General features: G+C 41.5%; 2 protein-coding genes across 3 annotated transcripts in view; one reads left to right on the forward strand and one right to left on the reverse strand.

Annotated features, from left to right (window-relative positions):
• The window catches only part of LOC306777275 (NLR family CARD domain-containing protein 3-like), a 41,196-nt gene that overhangs the window by 13,502 nt on the left and 11,859 nt on the right, over window positions 1-15,835 (reverse strand). The window lies entirely within an intron of this gene.
• On the forward strand, window positions 1,450-6,630 carry LOC306777280 (vesicular integral-membrane protein VIP36-like). 2 transcript variants are annotated; one of them, XM_079268334.1, is made up of 7 exons: window positions 1,450-1,738; window positions 2,132-2,249; window positions 2,869-2,951; window positions 3,871-4,032; window positions 4,196-4,310; window positions 4,567-4,686; window positions 5,076-6,630. In XM_079268334.1, exons 2-7 carry the CDS (start codon window positions 2,156-2,158, stop codon window positions 5,234-5,236), a joined length of 735 nt encoding a protein of 244 aa, XP_079124460.1. In that variant the 5' UTR covers window positions 1,450-1,738; window positions 2,132-2,155; the 3' UTR covers window positions 5,237-6,630. The 2 variants fall into 2 exon arrangements, with proteins under 2 accessions (XP_079124460.1, XP_079124461.1); XM_079268335.1 differs by lacking the exon at window positions 2,869-2,951 and adding an exon at window positions 3,025-3,104.

A 15,835-nucleotide genomic window follows, 5' to 3' on the forward strand; every position in this document is an offset into this window, starting at 1 on the left:
AATATGTACCTCTGAGATGTAGGACAGTATAAAGTACAATATGTACCTCTGAGATGTAGGACAGTATAAAGTACAATATGTACCTCTGAGATGTAGGACAGTATAAAGTACAATATGTACCTCTGAGATGTAGGACAGTATAAAGTACAATATGTACCTCTGAGATGTAGTACAGTATAAAGTACAACATGTACCTCTGAGATGTAGGACAGTATAAAGTACAATATGTAACTCTGAGATGTAGGACAGTATAAAGTACAATATGTACCTCTGAGATGTAGTACAGTATAAAGTACAATATGTACCTCTGAGATGTAGGACAGTATAAAGTACAATATGTACCTCTGAGATGTAGTACAGTATAAAGTACAATATGTACCTCTGAGATGTAGGACAGTATAAAGTACAACATGTACCTCTGAGATGTAGTACAGTAAAAAGTACAATATGTACCTCTGAGATGTAGGACAGTATAAAGTACAATATGTACCTCTGAGATGTAGGACAGTATAAAGTACAACATGTACCTCTGAGATGTAGTACAGTATAAAGTACAATATGTACCTCTGAGATGTAGTACAGTATAAAGTACAATATGTAACTCTGAGATGTAGTACAGTACAAAGTACAATATGTACCTCTGAGATGTAGTACAGTATAAAGTACAACATGTACCTCTGAGATGTAGGACAGTATAAAGTACAATATGTACCTCTGAGATGTAGGACAGTATAAAGTACAACATGTACCTCTGAGATGTAGGACAGTATAAAGTACAATATGTACCTCTGAGATGTAGGACAGTATAAAGTACAATATGTACCTCTGAGATGTAGGACAGTATAAAGTACAACATGTACCTCTGAGATGTAGGACAGTATAAAGTACAACATGTACCTCTGAGATGTAGTACATTAAGGATGTATACGGTCCAAAAGGCTGTTTTGTAGAGCAGACTGAGCTGAACATGGGTGTCACATTTCCAGTTGATGGGAAAATTGCTCTATCAATAGGTAATCTGCAATGTAAGCGTGTGAACAGAGCAAAGGAGCACATAGTACAATTACTTTGACACGTGGAAATGTAACAGTGTGAATTCTAAATTGCTATATCACTGGTCATTTTGCAATGTATGCGTGCAGGCAGAGCAAAGGTGCACATTACAATTATTCGACTACATTTGCAGACCTCTGATCCACGAGGCAGCTCGTGCTTCTGTGGTGAGTCTCAGCAGGAAGTTGTTTGTAACGGAAGCCGCTTTATCACTGCACTCCTCTCACCGTGTGCTGCAGGGGGCTGAACTGTTTCAGTTATTCAGGGCGAGGCAAGAATTGCATTATCGTGTAAATATGTGTTGATGACAACACGTGCAGAGCGCCTTCAGCATACGGAAGTGTTTGTCAGGACGTGTCCTTAGAAGTGCACGTGGAGGGAGGTGTGTCTGTTTAATTCAGCGTCTGCAGATCAGACTCACAACTAGGGATGCACCGGCCTGTGGCCTTGTTAGGTGGGACACTGAGCACGGTTTATGTACCGGATCTGTTCAACAAACAGAAACAACTTGATGAAACATGGAATCCTCTGATCGTGTCCGGTCCTCTCACGCGTTGGTCTCTCAGGTGTCGGCAGCAGCCCCAGCAGTCAGTGGGACTTCTGGGGAAGCACGTTGGTGACGAGCTCGTACGTCCGACTCACTCCGGATGAGAAGAGCAAGCAGGGATCCATCTGGAACACTGTGGTGAGGAAAGACTACAAACATGGCTGCTGTCCCCGTCTGACTCTGATGTGTTTATTTGTACACAAGTCCAAGCTACTCCAGCCTTTGGTTGAGAGCACATGTTTAAGCCACGCTCTCTTCATCAACCTACATTCAGTCTCATGTTTATATTTTCTCTTTCTTTGAATGGAAGATATGTACAAAAAACTAATAGAATATAATGTATAATTACAATATAAAAGGTTATATGTTACCTGACATTAACGTTTGGTGGATGAAGGTGAAAAATATGCAACCCAGTAATTAAATATGTTTAATTTTATACCTGATACACATTTGCATATTATATTCAGACAGTGTCCTGGAATATAAAATCCAATACTCTCTGAAACCTGTTGTGGTTCTGGTCTACAGCCGTGCTACCTGAAGGACTGGGAGATGCACGTGCAGTTTAAAGTTCATGGGTCAGGAAAGAAGAACCTCCACGGCGACGGCCTCGCTGTCTGGTACACGAAGGACAGACTTCATCCAGGTAACGTTCACCTTAAACCCACCCAGCTTGATCTCACTTCAGGTCACGCTGGTCCTTCTTGCAGCAACGAGTCAGAGTTTGCATTTACCCAAAATGCAATTCTCACCTGTCACCTGCAGCTCTTCACAGACCCAGTTCCCCTTTTCTTACCCGTGTCATATTTAGATTAAAAACAAGTCGGATTGCACTTCCTGCTGCTGCGCCACAATAAAAGACTTCAAGAAGCTCATTGGTTGAAATCTGTCACATCATAATTTACAGCAAAGCGAAGTGTATCAAAACAAAGAGGCTGCTCTCTGTCGGATCAATGTAAGAAACTTCTAGAACAAAGTCTAAACCGTGTAATACATATTTACTGAAGTACTAAAAGCTTAATGTAGTGAGACGGCGTTCTCTCGGCTCACCTGCATGATGACGAGGTAAAGGTGAGAGCGCTGCAACTCTGAGAAAAGTAAATCTAAAGTGAAAATGAACGCTCATCGTGCTCACTCCATCAGAAAGCTGTTTTATTCTTTCATGTCCAGATGTTTGTGTCGACCCTCTCAGCTTCACTGCTGACCACAGGAAAGTGTCTCTTGTCGTCTGCTCATGTGTCGCCTCATCTCTGCCTCCATCCTAGGCCCTGTGTTTGGAAACCAAGATCAGTTTCTTGGCCTGGCTTTGTTTGTGGATACCTTCCGCAATGACCTCCATGGGATGGATGTAAGTGTGTGTGTGTGTGTGTGTGTGTGTGTGTGTGCGGCTCGAGGCGATTGACCGGCTTGTTTCTTTTCAGGGCCTGTGTTTTCCAACAATGCTCTCTTCCACGGGCTGGCTGTTTTTATAGACACTTACTCTAACGATGACGCCACGGATGTGAGTGGTTTTACTCGTCAGCACGCTGTTGTTCTTGAACTTTGAATCGGCATGTCGTCACAACGTTTTAAGCATGTTAACATTTGCAAACCCCTCAGAATTAATTTGCCATATTTTCACGTGTTTGTCTCGACTTTAATGACACAAGTTATTGTGTTTAAAGGAGGTTGTTTCTGTTTCACCAGAACTTTGTCTTGTGAATTATGCTTTATACTTTCACATTGCAGCTGAACATGTCCAGTTCTGTCTAACCTCTCATGGGAGACATATCCTCAGATTAATAATCTACACTCACACGGCACAGATCCCCATCTGATTTACTTTAACATGCACAAGTCAAAGCTTGTCAAGTAGGAGGAACAGTGAGACTTAATACCGACAGAACAAGTAGTTTGCTTTATTACAAGTCTCTTTGGTAACTTAGAAAATACAGTAATTCAGACCTGTCAGGTCAAATTGTAGTGATGTCAGAGTTTATGTTCTTAGTAAATACAAACAGACGTCCAAAACTTCAGATATGACTTTAAAAAGCCTGCTGTGTGTGTGTGTGTGTGTGTGTGTGTGTGTGTGTGTGTGTGTGTGTGTGTGTGTGTGTGTGTGTGTGTGTGTGTGTGTGTGTGTGTGTGTGTGTGTGTGTGTGCTGACATGTATCATGTGGGCTTCTTATATTTTGTTTCCTGTATTCATTTGTGCATCTTCTTCATTCAAGAGTTCATACGATGCCTTTTATTTCCACACGCGTTGACTCTTTGCTCCCCGTCTCCAGCGCTCCTTCCCGTTCATCTCGGCCATGGTGAACAACGGCTCGGTGAACTACGACCACGGCAAAGACGGCCGCTCGTCGGAGCTCGGAGGCTGCTCGGCTGAGATCCGGAACCGAGAGCACGACACGTACCTCGCCATCCGCTACTCCAAAGGAAGACTCACGGTACGTAGAGACACTCGATGAGGAGCTCCTCTTCCTTTAGTCCAATCAAGAACATGTGATCCAGACACAAACGAGGACAGCTTCTCCTTTTTCCACATAAGGAGCATTTTCCTGACTATTCTCAGCAGCTTTAAGTCTCTTACGTCCCGTCTTTGTCCTGCAGGTGATGATTGATGTGGAGGACAAGAACGAATGGAAGGAGTGCATCGACATCGGAGGCGTTCGTCTTCCTACCGGATATTTCTTCGGTGCCTCGGCAGCTACGGGAGATCTGTCTGGTGAGTTTACACACTCGCACACCAACGAACAACCGAAGTAGAGAAGTCATGATATCCACGGCTGAAGTTCTGAAGCAGAGGTTTGTTGAGGGCCATTGTAGGTAAAACACGATCTATATGAAGAGCTCGGGGAGGAGAGTACATTCTTACATTTACGAGTAGAAACTCACAAAGACATTCACTTGAATATGATCTGAGATGATAAAGTCTCGACATTTATATCGATTTTCTAAACCGATCGTTTGTTATTTTCCAGATAACCACGACATCATCTCGATGAAGCTCTACCAGCTGATGGTGGAACACACCCCCGAGGAGGAGAACCTGGACTGGACCAAGATCGAGCCCAGCGTCAGCCTCCTCAAGTCCCCTAAAGGTCGATTCAAGTTCCCCGATCTTCTCTCTCTGACAGCAAAATACAGAAGTGAAAACGTTGTAAATATAGCGTACTCTTGAACAGATGTTGGTATTTGTAGGTGTCTAACGTGCGGCCACAGCAGTACTTTGCTGGTGCTGCTGTCTGTAGAAACATCTGCACTGTCCCTTTAAAACACAGCGCCTCAACCAGGAAACAATGATAGAAGTTAGTGAAGGAAACAACAAGGAGGAATCTTAGTTCATGTTGGTACGAGGTTTCATTATCATGTTTCTGCTCATTACACTCTTTGAAACACGTTTCTGGGACTTATTTAAAAGAAGAAGACGAGCAGCATTTCTGAATTGAACATGAAAATGAACACGGACTCTTCTTTTTGTCCTTCGTAGACAACATCGACGATCCCACCGGAAACTTCCGCGGCACGCCGCTCACCGGCTGGAAGGTCTTCCTGCTCCTGCTGTGCGCTCTGCTGGGCATCGTGGTGTGCGCCGTGGTGGGAGCCGTGGTTTTCCAGAAGAGACAGGAGAGGAACAAGAGGTTCTACTAGAGGAGAGGAGAACCTCACCCAGAGAGGTGTTTGTCGGGGAACGAAGTGTTTCCAGACGACGGCACATTCAATGTGAATTCTTTCCTGAAGATTGTACAAAATGTTTCTATCTTTTGAAGCACTGCGTTGTGGAGCGAGATGTGGTAACTTGTGACGTCGGTGAGAAGGTGCAAAGAACTAGTGGCGCCCGTCATGATGCTGTCTTTGTCCTCCATGTTTTCTTTAGTTCCAGGGTCAGAGTATAGACCTGCTGTCCGAAACAAACTTTAAAGAGTTTCTATTGGTTCCTCTGCTGCAGACGTGACGCTACAACATGGTGAATTCGGCTGTTTTACCTTCACACACAACATCGGATGAAAAGGTCGTGGGAACAGGAAACGTCCACGTTAGCGTGTGACGCGTTGAGCTGGAGGCCTTATTGAGTGACTACACGTGAAACATAACTTCTTCCTGTTGCGTCTTCAGGTCTGATTGTCGGTTACGTGATTGGCTAACGTAGCGTTTCTCCAAGAAAATGATGATAGAACTTGTCGCTGCAGGCCGCCTTGTTTTTTGGGGGGTTTGCGTCCCCTGTGGTCTCCATCGCCGCCTCCCAAACACGTTTGTTTCTCTTTCTGTGTTACCGTCGCTCTCATTTTGACATTTAAAAAAAACACAATTTGGTCTGTCAGTGACTTTAAAATGACAGAATGGATTCAAGTTGCTGCTCTGCTGTAAGACATGGCCGATAGAACAGAATGAATGCTTTGCTCTGTAGGATTTTAAATGACGTATTCTCATGAAGCTGAGTTTCTCATTGAACCACCTGAGTCACACGTGGGCGCTATGATGTCTTTGTCCCTTATGTTCTACTCATGGAGTTAGATCTTTGTGTTCTTGGTCTCCGCCGTGTTCACGCTCTCTGTTCATGCTACAGTTCTTCTGTTTATTCACTCAGGTCACCTCTGAGCACAGACAGACCACCACTGCTGCAACCGACCACCGTCTGCTTCTCACTTCATGATTTGGTCCAGAAAATGTCAAGAAATTATAAAATATAAATATACATATATACGGTACAAAGAACCCAAGTGCTTGTTTTGTCGAACTGACGGAGGTTTCGTTGCATCTCAGAGAAAAATATTCACATTCGAGTAGCTGGAACCAGATGATGATCGATTTAATGATAATTCATCATCAAAGTAGTTTTCATATAGTTTCATGAAATGAAACATTGACGTTGGGGCGCAAGGAGCCGAGGCGCTACATCACACAGCAGATCACATTATAGTTCATGAGTTCAGGTCGTGATGCGTCTGGATCTGTGTGATTCATCACCTCTGCTCAGCCCTGAAAGATCCTCTGGTTGTTTAGTTGAACTGAGTAAATCTCAGACACCACATGGCCAGAGAGTGTAGCGCTTCATAGACTGTGACGTCAGAGTTACAGAGGTTGTGAATCTGCATTGATCTGCAAACGGATCAATTTAACAAATTCCCGTCACGTAATTATATATCGATTAAAACCAGTTAAATATGAACGCCGACTCGTGAAGCTCTTACTGACGAGCACAACTTCTCCTTAATAAATATATATATATATATGTATATGAATTGTTTGATGCTTCTTTATTTCTTTTCTCTTTGGGGTCTTTCGAGCAGCGTTTTTATCCAGAATATGCCTTTGTTGTTTTTCTAAGTGTGTTTGGGTTGTTTCGTTCTTCTATTTCCACAATGTTCCCGTTTGGTTCAGAAATGCTAAAAGTAAATGTAAGGATTTGATGGCACACTTGTGCTTTCATTGTTGGTGAAATGCAGCGTACTCTTTTAGCTTGAGTCAGCGTTCTTCAGGCCGTTCTGTATTTGTTTTCTGCCACGTCGGTTGTTTTTGGTGATGGGACTTAAAACAGCTCGTCTCAGCAGAAATAATGTATTAAAATAAATGAAGAAACCATTTGAATGTGAATTGTTTTCATGATGACAGACACTGGATTATTGAAGTATTATCAGGTACAAATACCTCAGTGACAAAATCAGAAGTCAGGATGATGAGAGCCCCCTTTTTAAAGTGCTGCAACTAATACAAGTTATATTTATGGGTTTTTATTACCATAATATGACGTAAACAGTGTTCTGATGTAGCTGTTGGGTTTATCAAAAACAATGTAATATTTCATAAGATCACATGACGTCTGCACATAGCTGTCAGATAAATAACTTGTTTTCCTCTGAAGTGTATTGCAGTATAAATATACAGCATAATGAAAATACTACAGTAAGTATTAATTCACATTAGTTGAACAATGTTTATTTCTTTGTTTTCACCGGTGGTTGAAAGTAAATACGTAACAACCCACTCTAGTAGCTAACAGATGCAACTCAATGTATATAAATGTGTATAAACAATAACTTGAGTTATTTTGAGTGTTGGTGTAGCAGCTACACTGTTAGCATAGCATAGCCCTGATCAATAACAACTCTATTCAGAAAACAAGCATTTTTAAAAATTGTTTGCTGATCATTTTGCAGAAAACGCATTCATTATTTTATTTTTTACAAATCTGCTTCATTATGGAGTGATTTTTCCAGCTGTTTAGGCCCCGCCCACTCCTCTAAAAAGTGCTCTATCCATGTTTGCAGTAGGACTATTGGTGTTGTTATTTGTATATTAACATTAATATTCTTCAGTTGTTTAATCAGCGTGTTGACTCGTGTTGGTGTCTAGTTCAAGGTGATTGGTGGACACATGACTGTTGTGTTCATATATTTAATGACCTGTAGTATTGTCTTCATGGGAAATATCAAAAACAAGTGACCTGATTTATGAGTCTTCAGACTGCTGAGCTCAGGATCGTTTTGTGAGTTTAATTATGTTTCATTTGTGCTTCAGCTGCTGCTGTGTGTCAAGTGGTTTGGTGGATTAGATCTGTCTCCTTTCACGAGCTCTCCTTTTCCTCTATGAGGGAAATAATGTGAGATTTATGATTTGTGTTCACGTAAATAAATATGTTCCATGTGAGTTGTCTCATTTAAAAGCATTTAACGGTAAATTACTGTATTGTTATCCTGTCCACAGATGTTTTTCTTGAATTCAACATCATTCATCAGAAATAATGCAATATCTTGTTATTCTTGATATTAACAATAATTCTGTTTCGTCACTTTTAATGATACAAATTCAGTGTAATTAACTGTTATTATTATTATGACTATTATACAAAGCTTGACATATTTCATGGACTTTATTTCAACTTTTGTTACAGTATTCACATAATATTTCTATCATCGCACAAATTGAGATTATCGATGACGTTCTGTCTTTTTTAACCACAAGATGGTGACATAGGGTTGATGTTCATCCTCTGCCGGACCAGTGCAATGAAACGTGTGTGTGTGTGTGTGTGATGTTTTTAATTTATAACTCTTTATTCATTTTCCATATTCAGAGTATAAATTCCCCAAAACAATACAGTATAGACCTAAATAGTACACAATGCGCCTACCATCTGAACACCCCCTGGTCATCAAAATCAAAAAAGCTTTTGTGACTTCATGACCATGATATTATTTCAAAATAGAAATAAAAATGTGGAATAAAATAGTCAATCAGGTTTTTCTGCATTCATTTTGAACAACCTTCAAAATACAAGAGAAGCTCTTCTTTAAAATCCAACGAATGCTGGCCAACAGAGTAGAATAAAACTTAAATGCATCAAGACTTCATGAGTCTGAAATAGAACGAAAGAAAACAAGCCAAGTCTGTTTCACAGCGCCGGGGTTACAACTGAAAGAATAAGACTCAAATATCGTCATTCATGTCATCAGAATACATCTGCAGCACATTAACGTAGCAGAATACACACATGTAGTAGATGTTGTGCTCTAGATGAGACAGTGATGTTGTGAATCTGTTCATGTCATCATTCACAGTCTGTGATTTATTGCCAGCTGTTCTTTCTGCATTCAGCAGTTTGAACTTTGTTACTTTTATGACTTAACTTCTTCTTATTGGTTCAATATTTCCTAACGATCCACGTACTGAGCTCTGATTGGTCAGTAGGCGGTGCTTTTATACGAGTTGATAGGTGGGCGGGGCTACACCAACATTACAGAGTCAAGTCTCCTGCTGCTCACAATAAAACCTCTTTTTGTGAGTAGGAGTTCTTTAACCCTGTGACTCTGTGAACAGCTGAATTCTGTTCAAAATGATGGTAGAATACGTTCACCATACTATACACTGTATAGTGAACGTATTTCAACAGAATTTTAGTGACAGTTTAACTTTACTACGTACTTAAAATAGCTGAAAGCAGCGTGCACATCATTACTACTGGTGGTGCCCCTGTTGAGCGTTTTCACAATAGTTTTACAAATGTGGTTGAACATTATCATGAAAGAAATCAAATATCCAGTCAATGACTTCTGGTGTGAGGGGCGTGGCTTTTCAAAAATCACATTTTGAGACGTTAATTACAGCGCCACCATGTGGCCGATCGGAGCTCTATGTCTTGAGAAGCACATGGACATCATTTCCAGTTATTGTTCCAAGTTTCATTTTTCTACCTCATTCCAGCTCACGGGAGTTTGAGCTGAAGCGGCAGACAACAAATATGAACCCTAACAAAAATAATCTGAATTTCAAAAGGTCCTCGAGCCCTAAACAAGAGTACATCTGTTGTTATATGAGGCCCAATGTCTGTATATGTGAGAGGGAGTCAGACTTTAGTCTTTAAAAGTCTTCTGGTGTTTGGTACACTAAATAAAATCCAGGTGGAGGTGATGGAGCAGTCTCCAGTCTCCAGATGCTCTCTGGATCATCAGGACTCATCTGACAGAGATCACCACCTGATGAGAGAAGAAGAAGACAAGAGAAGAGATGAATGAGTGTTTACAGAGACTCCCTTCATCAGCCGTCAGTCAGTGACGCAGCACATCCAGTAGAAAGAGCAGCTTCCTCTCAGCTCTCATGTTAACCTACACTGAGCTCCAAGCTCACACACCTGCAGACACGTTGGGCCTCCAGTCTGTTGACTCTGCAGGTTCCACTGAAATAAAGTGCTGAGAGTCCTGAACGCATCATGACTGCAGAACCAGAGAGGTGTTCACTGCTCACTGTAAAGATGGATTCAACCCTGTTATGCTGCGTTCACAACAAACGCCAAGCTGATGTTTCAGTGACGCGATTACATACAAAGTAAATGCAAAGTCACTAATAGACGTACATTTGAGCCAATGAGGCGAAAGACGCGATGCAAATTTAAATATTTCCAATGGAGTAAGAGATGCACGTGAGGCTGTGTCGTTAAAGCCGTTCAGCGTTGAGATTCTCCTCCTTCATCGCTGACGTCCTGACGCTGTTGAATCAGAAATGGAGGATAAACATATTGAATCCGTCTGTGTTCACCCAGAGCTCTACGATACCTCATACAGAGACCAGACGATGTGTATGAATGTATGAGTATGAACCACAGACTGTCTACGGTACAAACAATAACCACGCTGACCTGTTTACACCGAGATGATGGAGCAGCTACGATGTTAGCATAGCATAGCATCTATTGATCCAGACTCCATTCAGAAAACAACCATTTTAACAGTTGTTTGCTTGTCATCTTGTGGACAGACCTGACAAAGCATGAATTCAGACTTTTTACAAATCAACATCATCACATCGTTATTTCAGCATCCTTTGAATGTTTGTTGAACTTAAATCACAGCTGAATCTGTTTGTTTTGGGTTCATACAGCTGTAGTAAAGCAGCCGACGAGTGTCTGGATAGATACAGTGAATACAGCCTCCAGATGATGTCATGAACCACACATGGACTTCCTCAACGTGTACAAAGCAGCACTAGTGGTTATTTCAGCCATGATTGATGATTGGCTGCATGTAACGCTGGTTCTATGAAGTGAGAGCAGTGATGTGCAGGCTTCAGTCAGACTGATCTCAGAGCTGTGACAAAGATGAACTGATCAATAGTTTGATAGCTTGATGAATGAGGACCACTGTCTCTAAACATCTGATGATGCCGTCAGCTGTTAACAAGCTTCACTTCCTGTAGACGTGAACAACACATCGACTCAAACACACAATCACAACAAGCTTCTGACTCGTCTGATTGGCTGACTGCTCTCTCTCTCTCGTCCAATCCTGAAGCCTGTGGATCTGTGTTTGGTACAATACTGCTGAAACCAGCATGGACTGACTGACTCCAACCCTCTACTGACCTCAGAGTCTCCAGTCTACAATGTGGACTCTTCTTAAGATCAGACAGCAGCTTCACGTCTGAACCCTTCAGCTTGTTCCAGCTCAGATGCAGTTCTCTCAGATGGGAGGGGTTTGACTTCAGAGCTGAGTCCAGAGAAGAACAGCCTTCCTCTGTGATCTCACAGTCTGACAGACTGCAAACACACAAAACAACACACAGAGTTTCTTATATCGATACACAATGAATCATTATTTTCATCATAAACATGAGTGGCTTTCACTTTGGTTTCATCTTCTTTTGTACAAAACAATATAAAAGAAAAGCAAAATGTTTTGAAAAACATTTGTATCAGAAATGTTTTTTTAAATATTACTTTCTTTAATAGTTAATAGTAAAACGAGGCAGCTGATGTGAAGTGGAACATATTACCAGAAAATGTATCACTTTATGGATCTATACTATATGTTGCTGAGTTATGGCGACAGCATTATAGCACCTTATTTAACTGCATCAAAAGTGATTTGCATAGCGTGGACAGTTCTGAGAGTAATGAGTCAATGGCACTTACATCATATGAGCTGCACCAAGCTATCAATAAACTGTCTGAAGGCAGAGCAAGTGGTTCAGACAATATTACTGCTGAACACCTTCAATATGCTAGTCCGAGGTTAGCTCCTCTCCTCGCTGTTTGTTTTACTGGCTTCATGGTTCACGGCTTGTTACCAGACTCAATGCTGTCTGTTCTCTCAGTGCCAGTCATTAAAAACAAAGCTGGTAAAGTATGTAGCCTAGAGAATTACAGGCCCATTGCTTTGGCCAGCGTCCTGTCAAAACTCCTGGAAAGAATTCTGCTGGACAGAATACAGGACTTCATCACCTCCACAGATAACCAGTTGGGCTTTAAAGCCAAACATGGCACTGACTTGTGTATACCGGTATATGCCTTAAAGGACATTGTAAACAAATACAGAGGTCAAAACTCATCACTTCTTATGTGTTTTATTGATGCCTCCAAAGCTTTTGATCGTGTTAATCACAGTCAATTATTTTTTAAACGGAGCCAAAGAGGTGTCCCCACATACATTGTGAGAATTCTGGCTTACTGGTATGAGCACCAGACTATGCAAGTAAAATGGGGTAAAAGTGTCTCAGCCCCATTTGGGGTTAGCAATGGTGTCAGACAAGTTCTGTTTAATCTGTATATTGATGATCTGTCCAAGCAACTGAAAGCCTGTACTACTGGTGCATGATGGGTAATACTCTGGTTAATCACATCATGTCTGCAGATGATCTGGTGATCTTTAGTCCTTCTAGCGCTGGTCTTCAGCAGCTCCTCACTATATGTACTGTGTACGGTGTGGAACATGACATCAAACACAACGCCAGTAAGAGTGCTATCCTGATCTGTCCAACTAAAGAGGACAAATGTCTAAACTCCCCTGACTTCAAATTGTCTGACAATAATCTTGGTGTCTGTAGTGAAGTCAAATATCTTGGTCATTTTTTAACAGAACACATGACCGATGATAACGACATTTCCAGGCAATGTGGTATGATGTCTGCACAAGCAAACACCATCTCACGCAAGTTTGGTGTGTGTACAGATGGAGTGAAGATGTCTCTGTTCAGAGCATATTGTACTCCACTCTACACTGCACACTTGTGGTCAAACTACAGAACAAAGAGTTTGCAGAGACTTCAAGTAGCGTACAATGACGCCATGAGAATACTGTTCAAGAGAGCGAGATGGAGTAGTGCTGGTGAAATGTTTGTGGCTACACGAGTCAACACTTTCCAAACTGTTTCAAGAAATCTCATGTACAAATTCATCTGTAGACTGAATGACTCTGAAATGTGATCATAGTTGTTTTAACCAACATAAGGTTTAGCACCACACGCTGCCAGTCCCAGCTGTGGAGACATTGGTACAGCTGTCTCTTCATAAGGCATTGCTAGGCCTCTGTACTTTTATTGTTTGTGTCTGTACTTTTATGTATCTGTTTCTATGGACCCCGAGTCTGAAATAAAGTCTTTCTATCTATCTATACGTAGATAAATCAAATAGAGTTATTGATGAAACATGAAGGTGCTGCACTAGCAGCAGACAGTGAACCCACCTCAGAGTCTCCAGTCTACAATGTGGACTCTCCAGAAAACCACTCAGCAGCTTCACTCCTGAATCCTTCAGCTTGTTGAAGCTCAGATGCAGTTTTCTCAGATGGGAGGGGTTTGACTTCAGAGCTGAGCCCAGAGAAGAACAGCCTTCCTCTGTGATCTCACAGCGTGACAGACTGCAAACACACAAAACAACACACAGAGTTTCTTATATCGATACACAATGAATCATTATTTTCATCATGAACATGAGTGGCTTTCATTTTGGTTTCATCTTCTTTTGTAAACAGACATTTTGTGAAAATCCTGTCACTGTAAAGACATTTAAAACCATTGATCAGTATTGATCCAGATTCTTCAGAGCGGATCAGAAAATAAATTATTATTATTGTGAATAAAATATATTGAAAAATACCAAATGCTCTGAAATTTTTTCCTAAAAATGACTTAAAAAAAGGTTTGGTTCTTTCAGTGTGATTCAATTAAACTTTCTTTTCATGATGAACATTGAGTCTATCAAGTATAGTGTACATAGTAGGGTTGTCACGATACCAAAAGTATGACTTCGATACGATACCTGCCATAAGTATCACGATACCGATACTTACGATACGATACCAGAATTCGATACAAAACCACAAATACGATACTGGTATATTTATCTATAATAGTAATAAATAAAACATCTGTACGGTTCCCTTTACCAGCTTGTTCCTGCGCAGCGTTTTGAACACTTAACAAATGGCATTAATATTAATGTTTAACCTCTTCGCCTCTCTCTTTTGAGCCTCTCTCATAATTCCGCTGCTTTCAAACACAGCTGAAGGGAACTCTGTCTCTGTGTTGCTGCTGACTCTGCTGGCATCTGTCTGACTGTCTGTGGGAGTGGGTGGATCAACAATGCTTCATTTACTTGCACAGTGAGTTTGATATTTTCACTTCATATTTTATCTCAATTCATGGAATAATTATTTTTCCTGAACTCAAAATAATAATAATTAGCTCAAGATCCACCCTCAGGCTCCACCAGCATGGAGCCATTTTGCATCAATTGTGTTTCATTTAGTGCACGTTTGTGTGCATTGTGACCTCATGATCATAGAGGCTTGTCATCAAACTAGGCTAAGGCTACTCGTGTTAGCTGTCTATGGGTGAGCTTGAGGGTGTTCATGTTTATCATCACATTTGCTTTGAAAAGTTGGGGGTGTCTGTCTGAAAGGTGCTTTGCCATGTTAGACGTGTTGCCTCACTTGGTCTGTGGCTTTGAAACACGTTTTGCAGACGGGTCTCTGTAGGTCAGTGGGCTTTCCTTCACTGTGCAATGTAGCCAAAGCACTTCCAGATTTCACTTCTGGCATCTTTCTTTCCAACAAGCCGAGGACGGTCGGTAACAGCTCCTGCACGTGAGGCCATGTTTCCCCAGCATCACTGCTGTGAGTGATGCTGCCTGTTGCTGTGTGAGCGCTGGGTAGCCCCGCCCCCTTGCAGTCAATGCGTGCAGGCAGCATGACAGGGAGCGGAACAGTGAGTGAGCTCTGACCGCGCTATTTTAATGAAGTATCGACACTAAAAATATGCAAAATCGTATCGTTTTTAACTTACGGGTACCGCGGTACCTTTTTAGTATCGATACACCGTGCAACATTAATACACAGTATATTTATCACGTGTAGTGTAGTATATCCAACTAACTTTTGTCTCTTTGGAGTCTTTAGTCTCTTTAGTGTCTTTTTGTTCTCTTTGAGTGACATTTAGTAGGTAAAGGTCAGGGGGGCCCCTGACACTTTGGGCCCCTGGGCCTGTGCCCGGTAGGCCTGTTCAGTAATCCATCCAACAGCAGGATGAAGCCAGACAAGTTGTACATTTCATGATTGTAGAGGATGACATGCAGACAACGAGGCAGCTGATGTGAAGTGGAATATATTACCAGAAAATGTCTCACTTCATGGATCTATACGTAGATAAATCAAATAGAGTTATTGATGAAACATGAAGGTGCTGCACTAGCAGCAGACAGTGAACCCACCTCAGAGTCTCCAGTCTACAATGTGGACTCTCCAGAAAACCACTCAGCAGCTTCACTCCTGAATCCTTCAGCTTGTTGATGCTCAGATCCAGTTCTCTCAGATGGGAGGGGTTTGACTTCAGAGCTGAGCCCAGAGAAGAACAGCCTTCCTTTGTGATCTCACAGCGTGACAGACTGCAAACACACAAAACAACACACAGAGTTTCTTATATCGATACACAATGAATCATTATTTTCATCATGAACATGAGTGGCTTTCATTTTGGTTTCAT

Source organism: Melanostigma gelatinosum (genome assembly GCF_949748355.1).
Source record: "Melanostigma gelatinosum genome assembly, chromosome: 5".
Classification (NCBI taxonomy): domain Eukaryota; kingdom Metazoa; phylum Chordata; class Actinopteri; order Perciformes; family Zoarcidae; genus Melanostigma; species Melanostigma gelatinosum.

What these genes read in the sequence shown, in the direction of transcription:
- LOC306777280 (XM_079268334.1), top strand. Translation starts at nt 2,156, where the DNA reads ATGCACGTGCAGTTTAAAGTTCATGGGTCAGGAAAGAAGAACCTCCAC. An exon ending in ATGACCTCCATGGGATGGAT is followed by an intron (nt 2,952 to 3,870) that starts GTAAGTGTGTGT and finishes CCCCGTCTCCAG; the next exon opens with CGCTCCTTCCCGTTCATCTC. An exon ending in ACTCCAAAGGAAGACTCACG is followed by an intron (nt 4,033 to 4,195) that starts GTACGTAGAGAC and finishes TTTGTCCTGCAG; the next exon opens with GTGATGATTGATGTGGAGGA.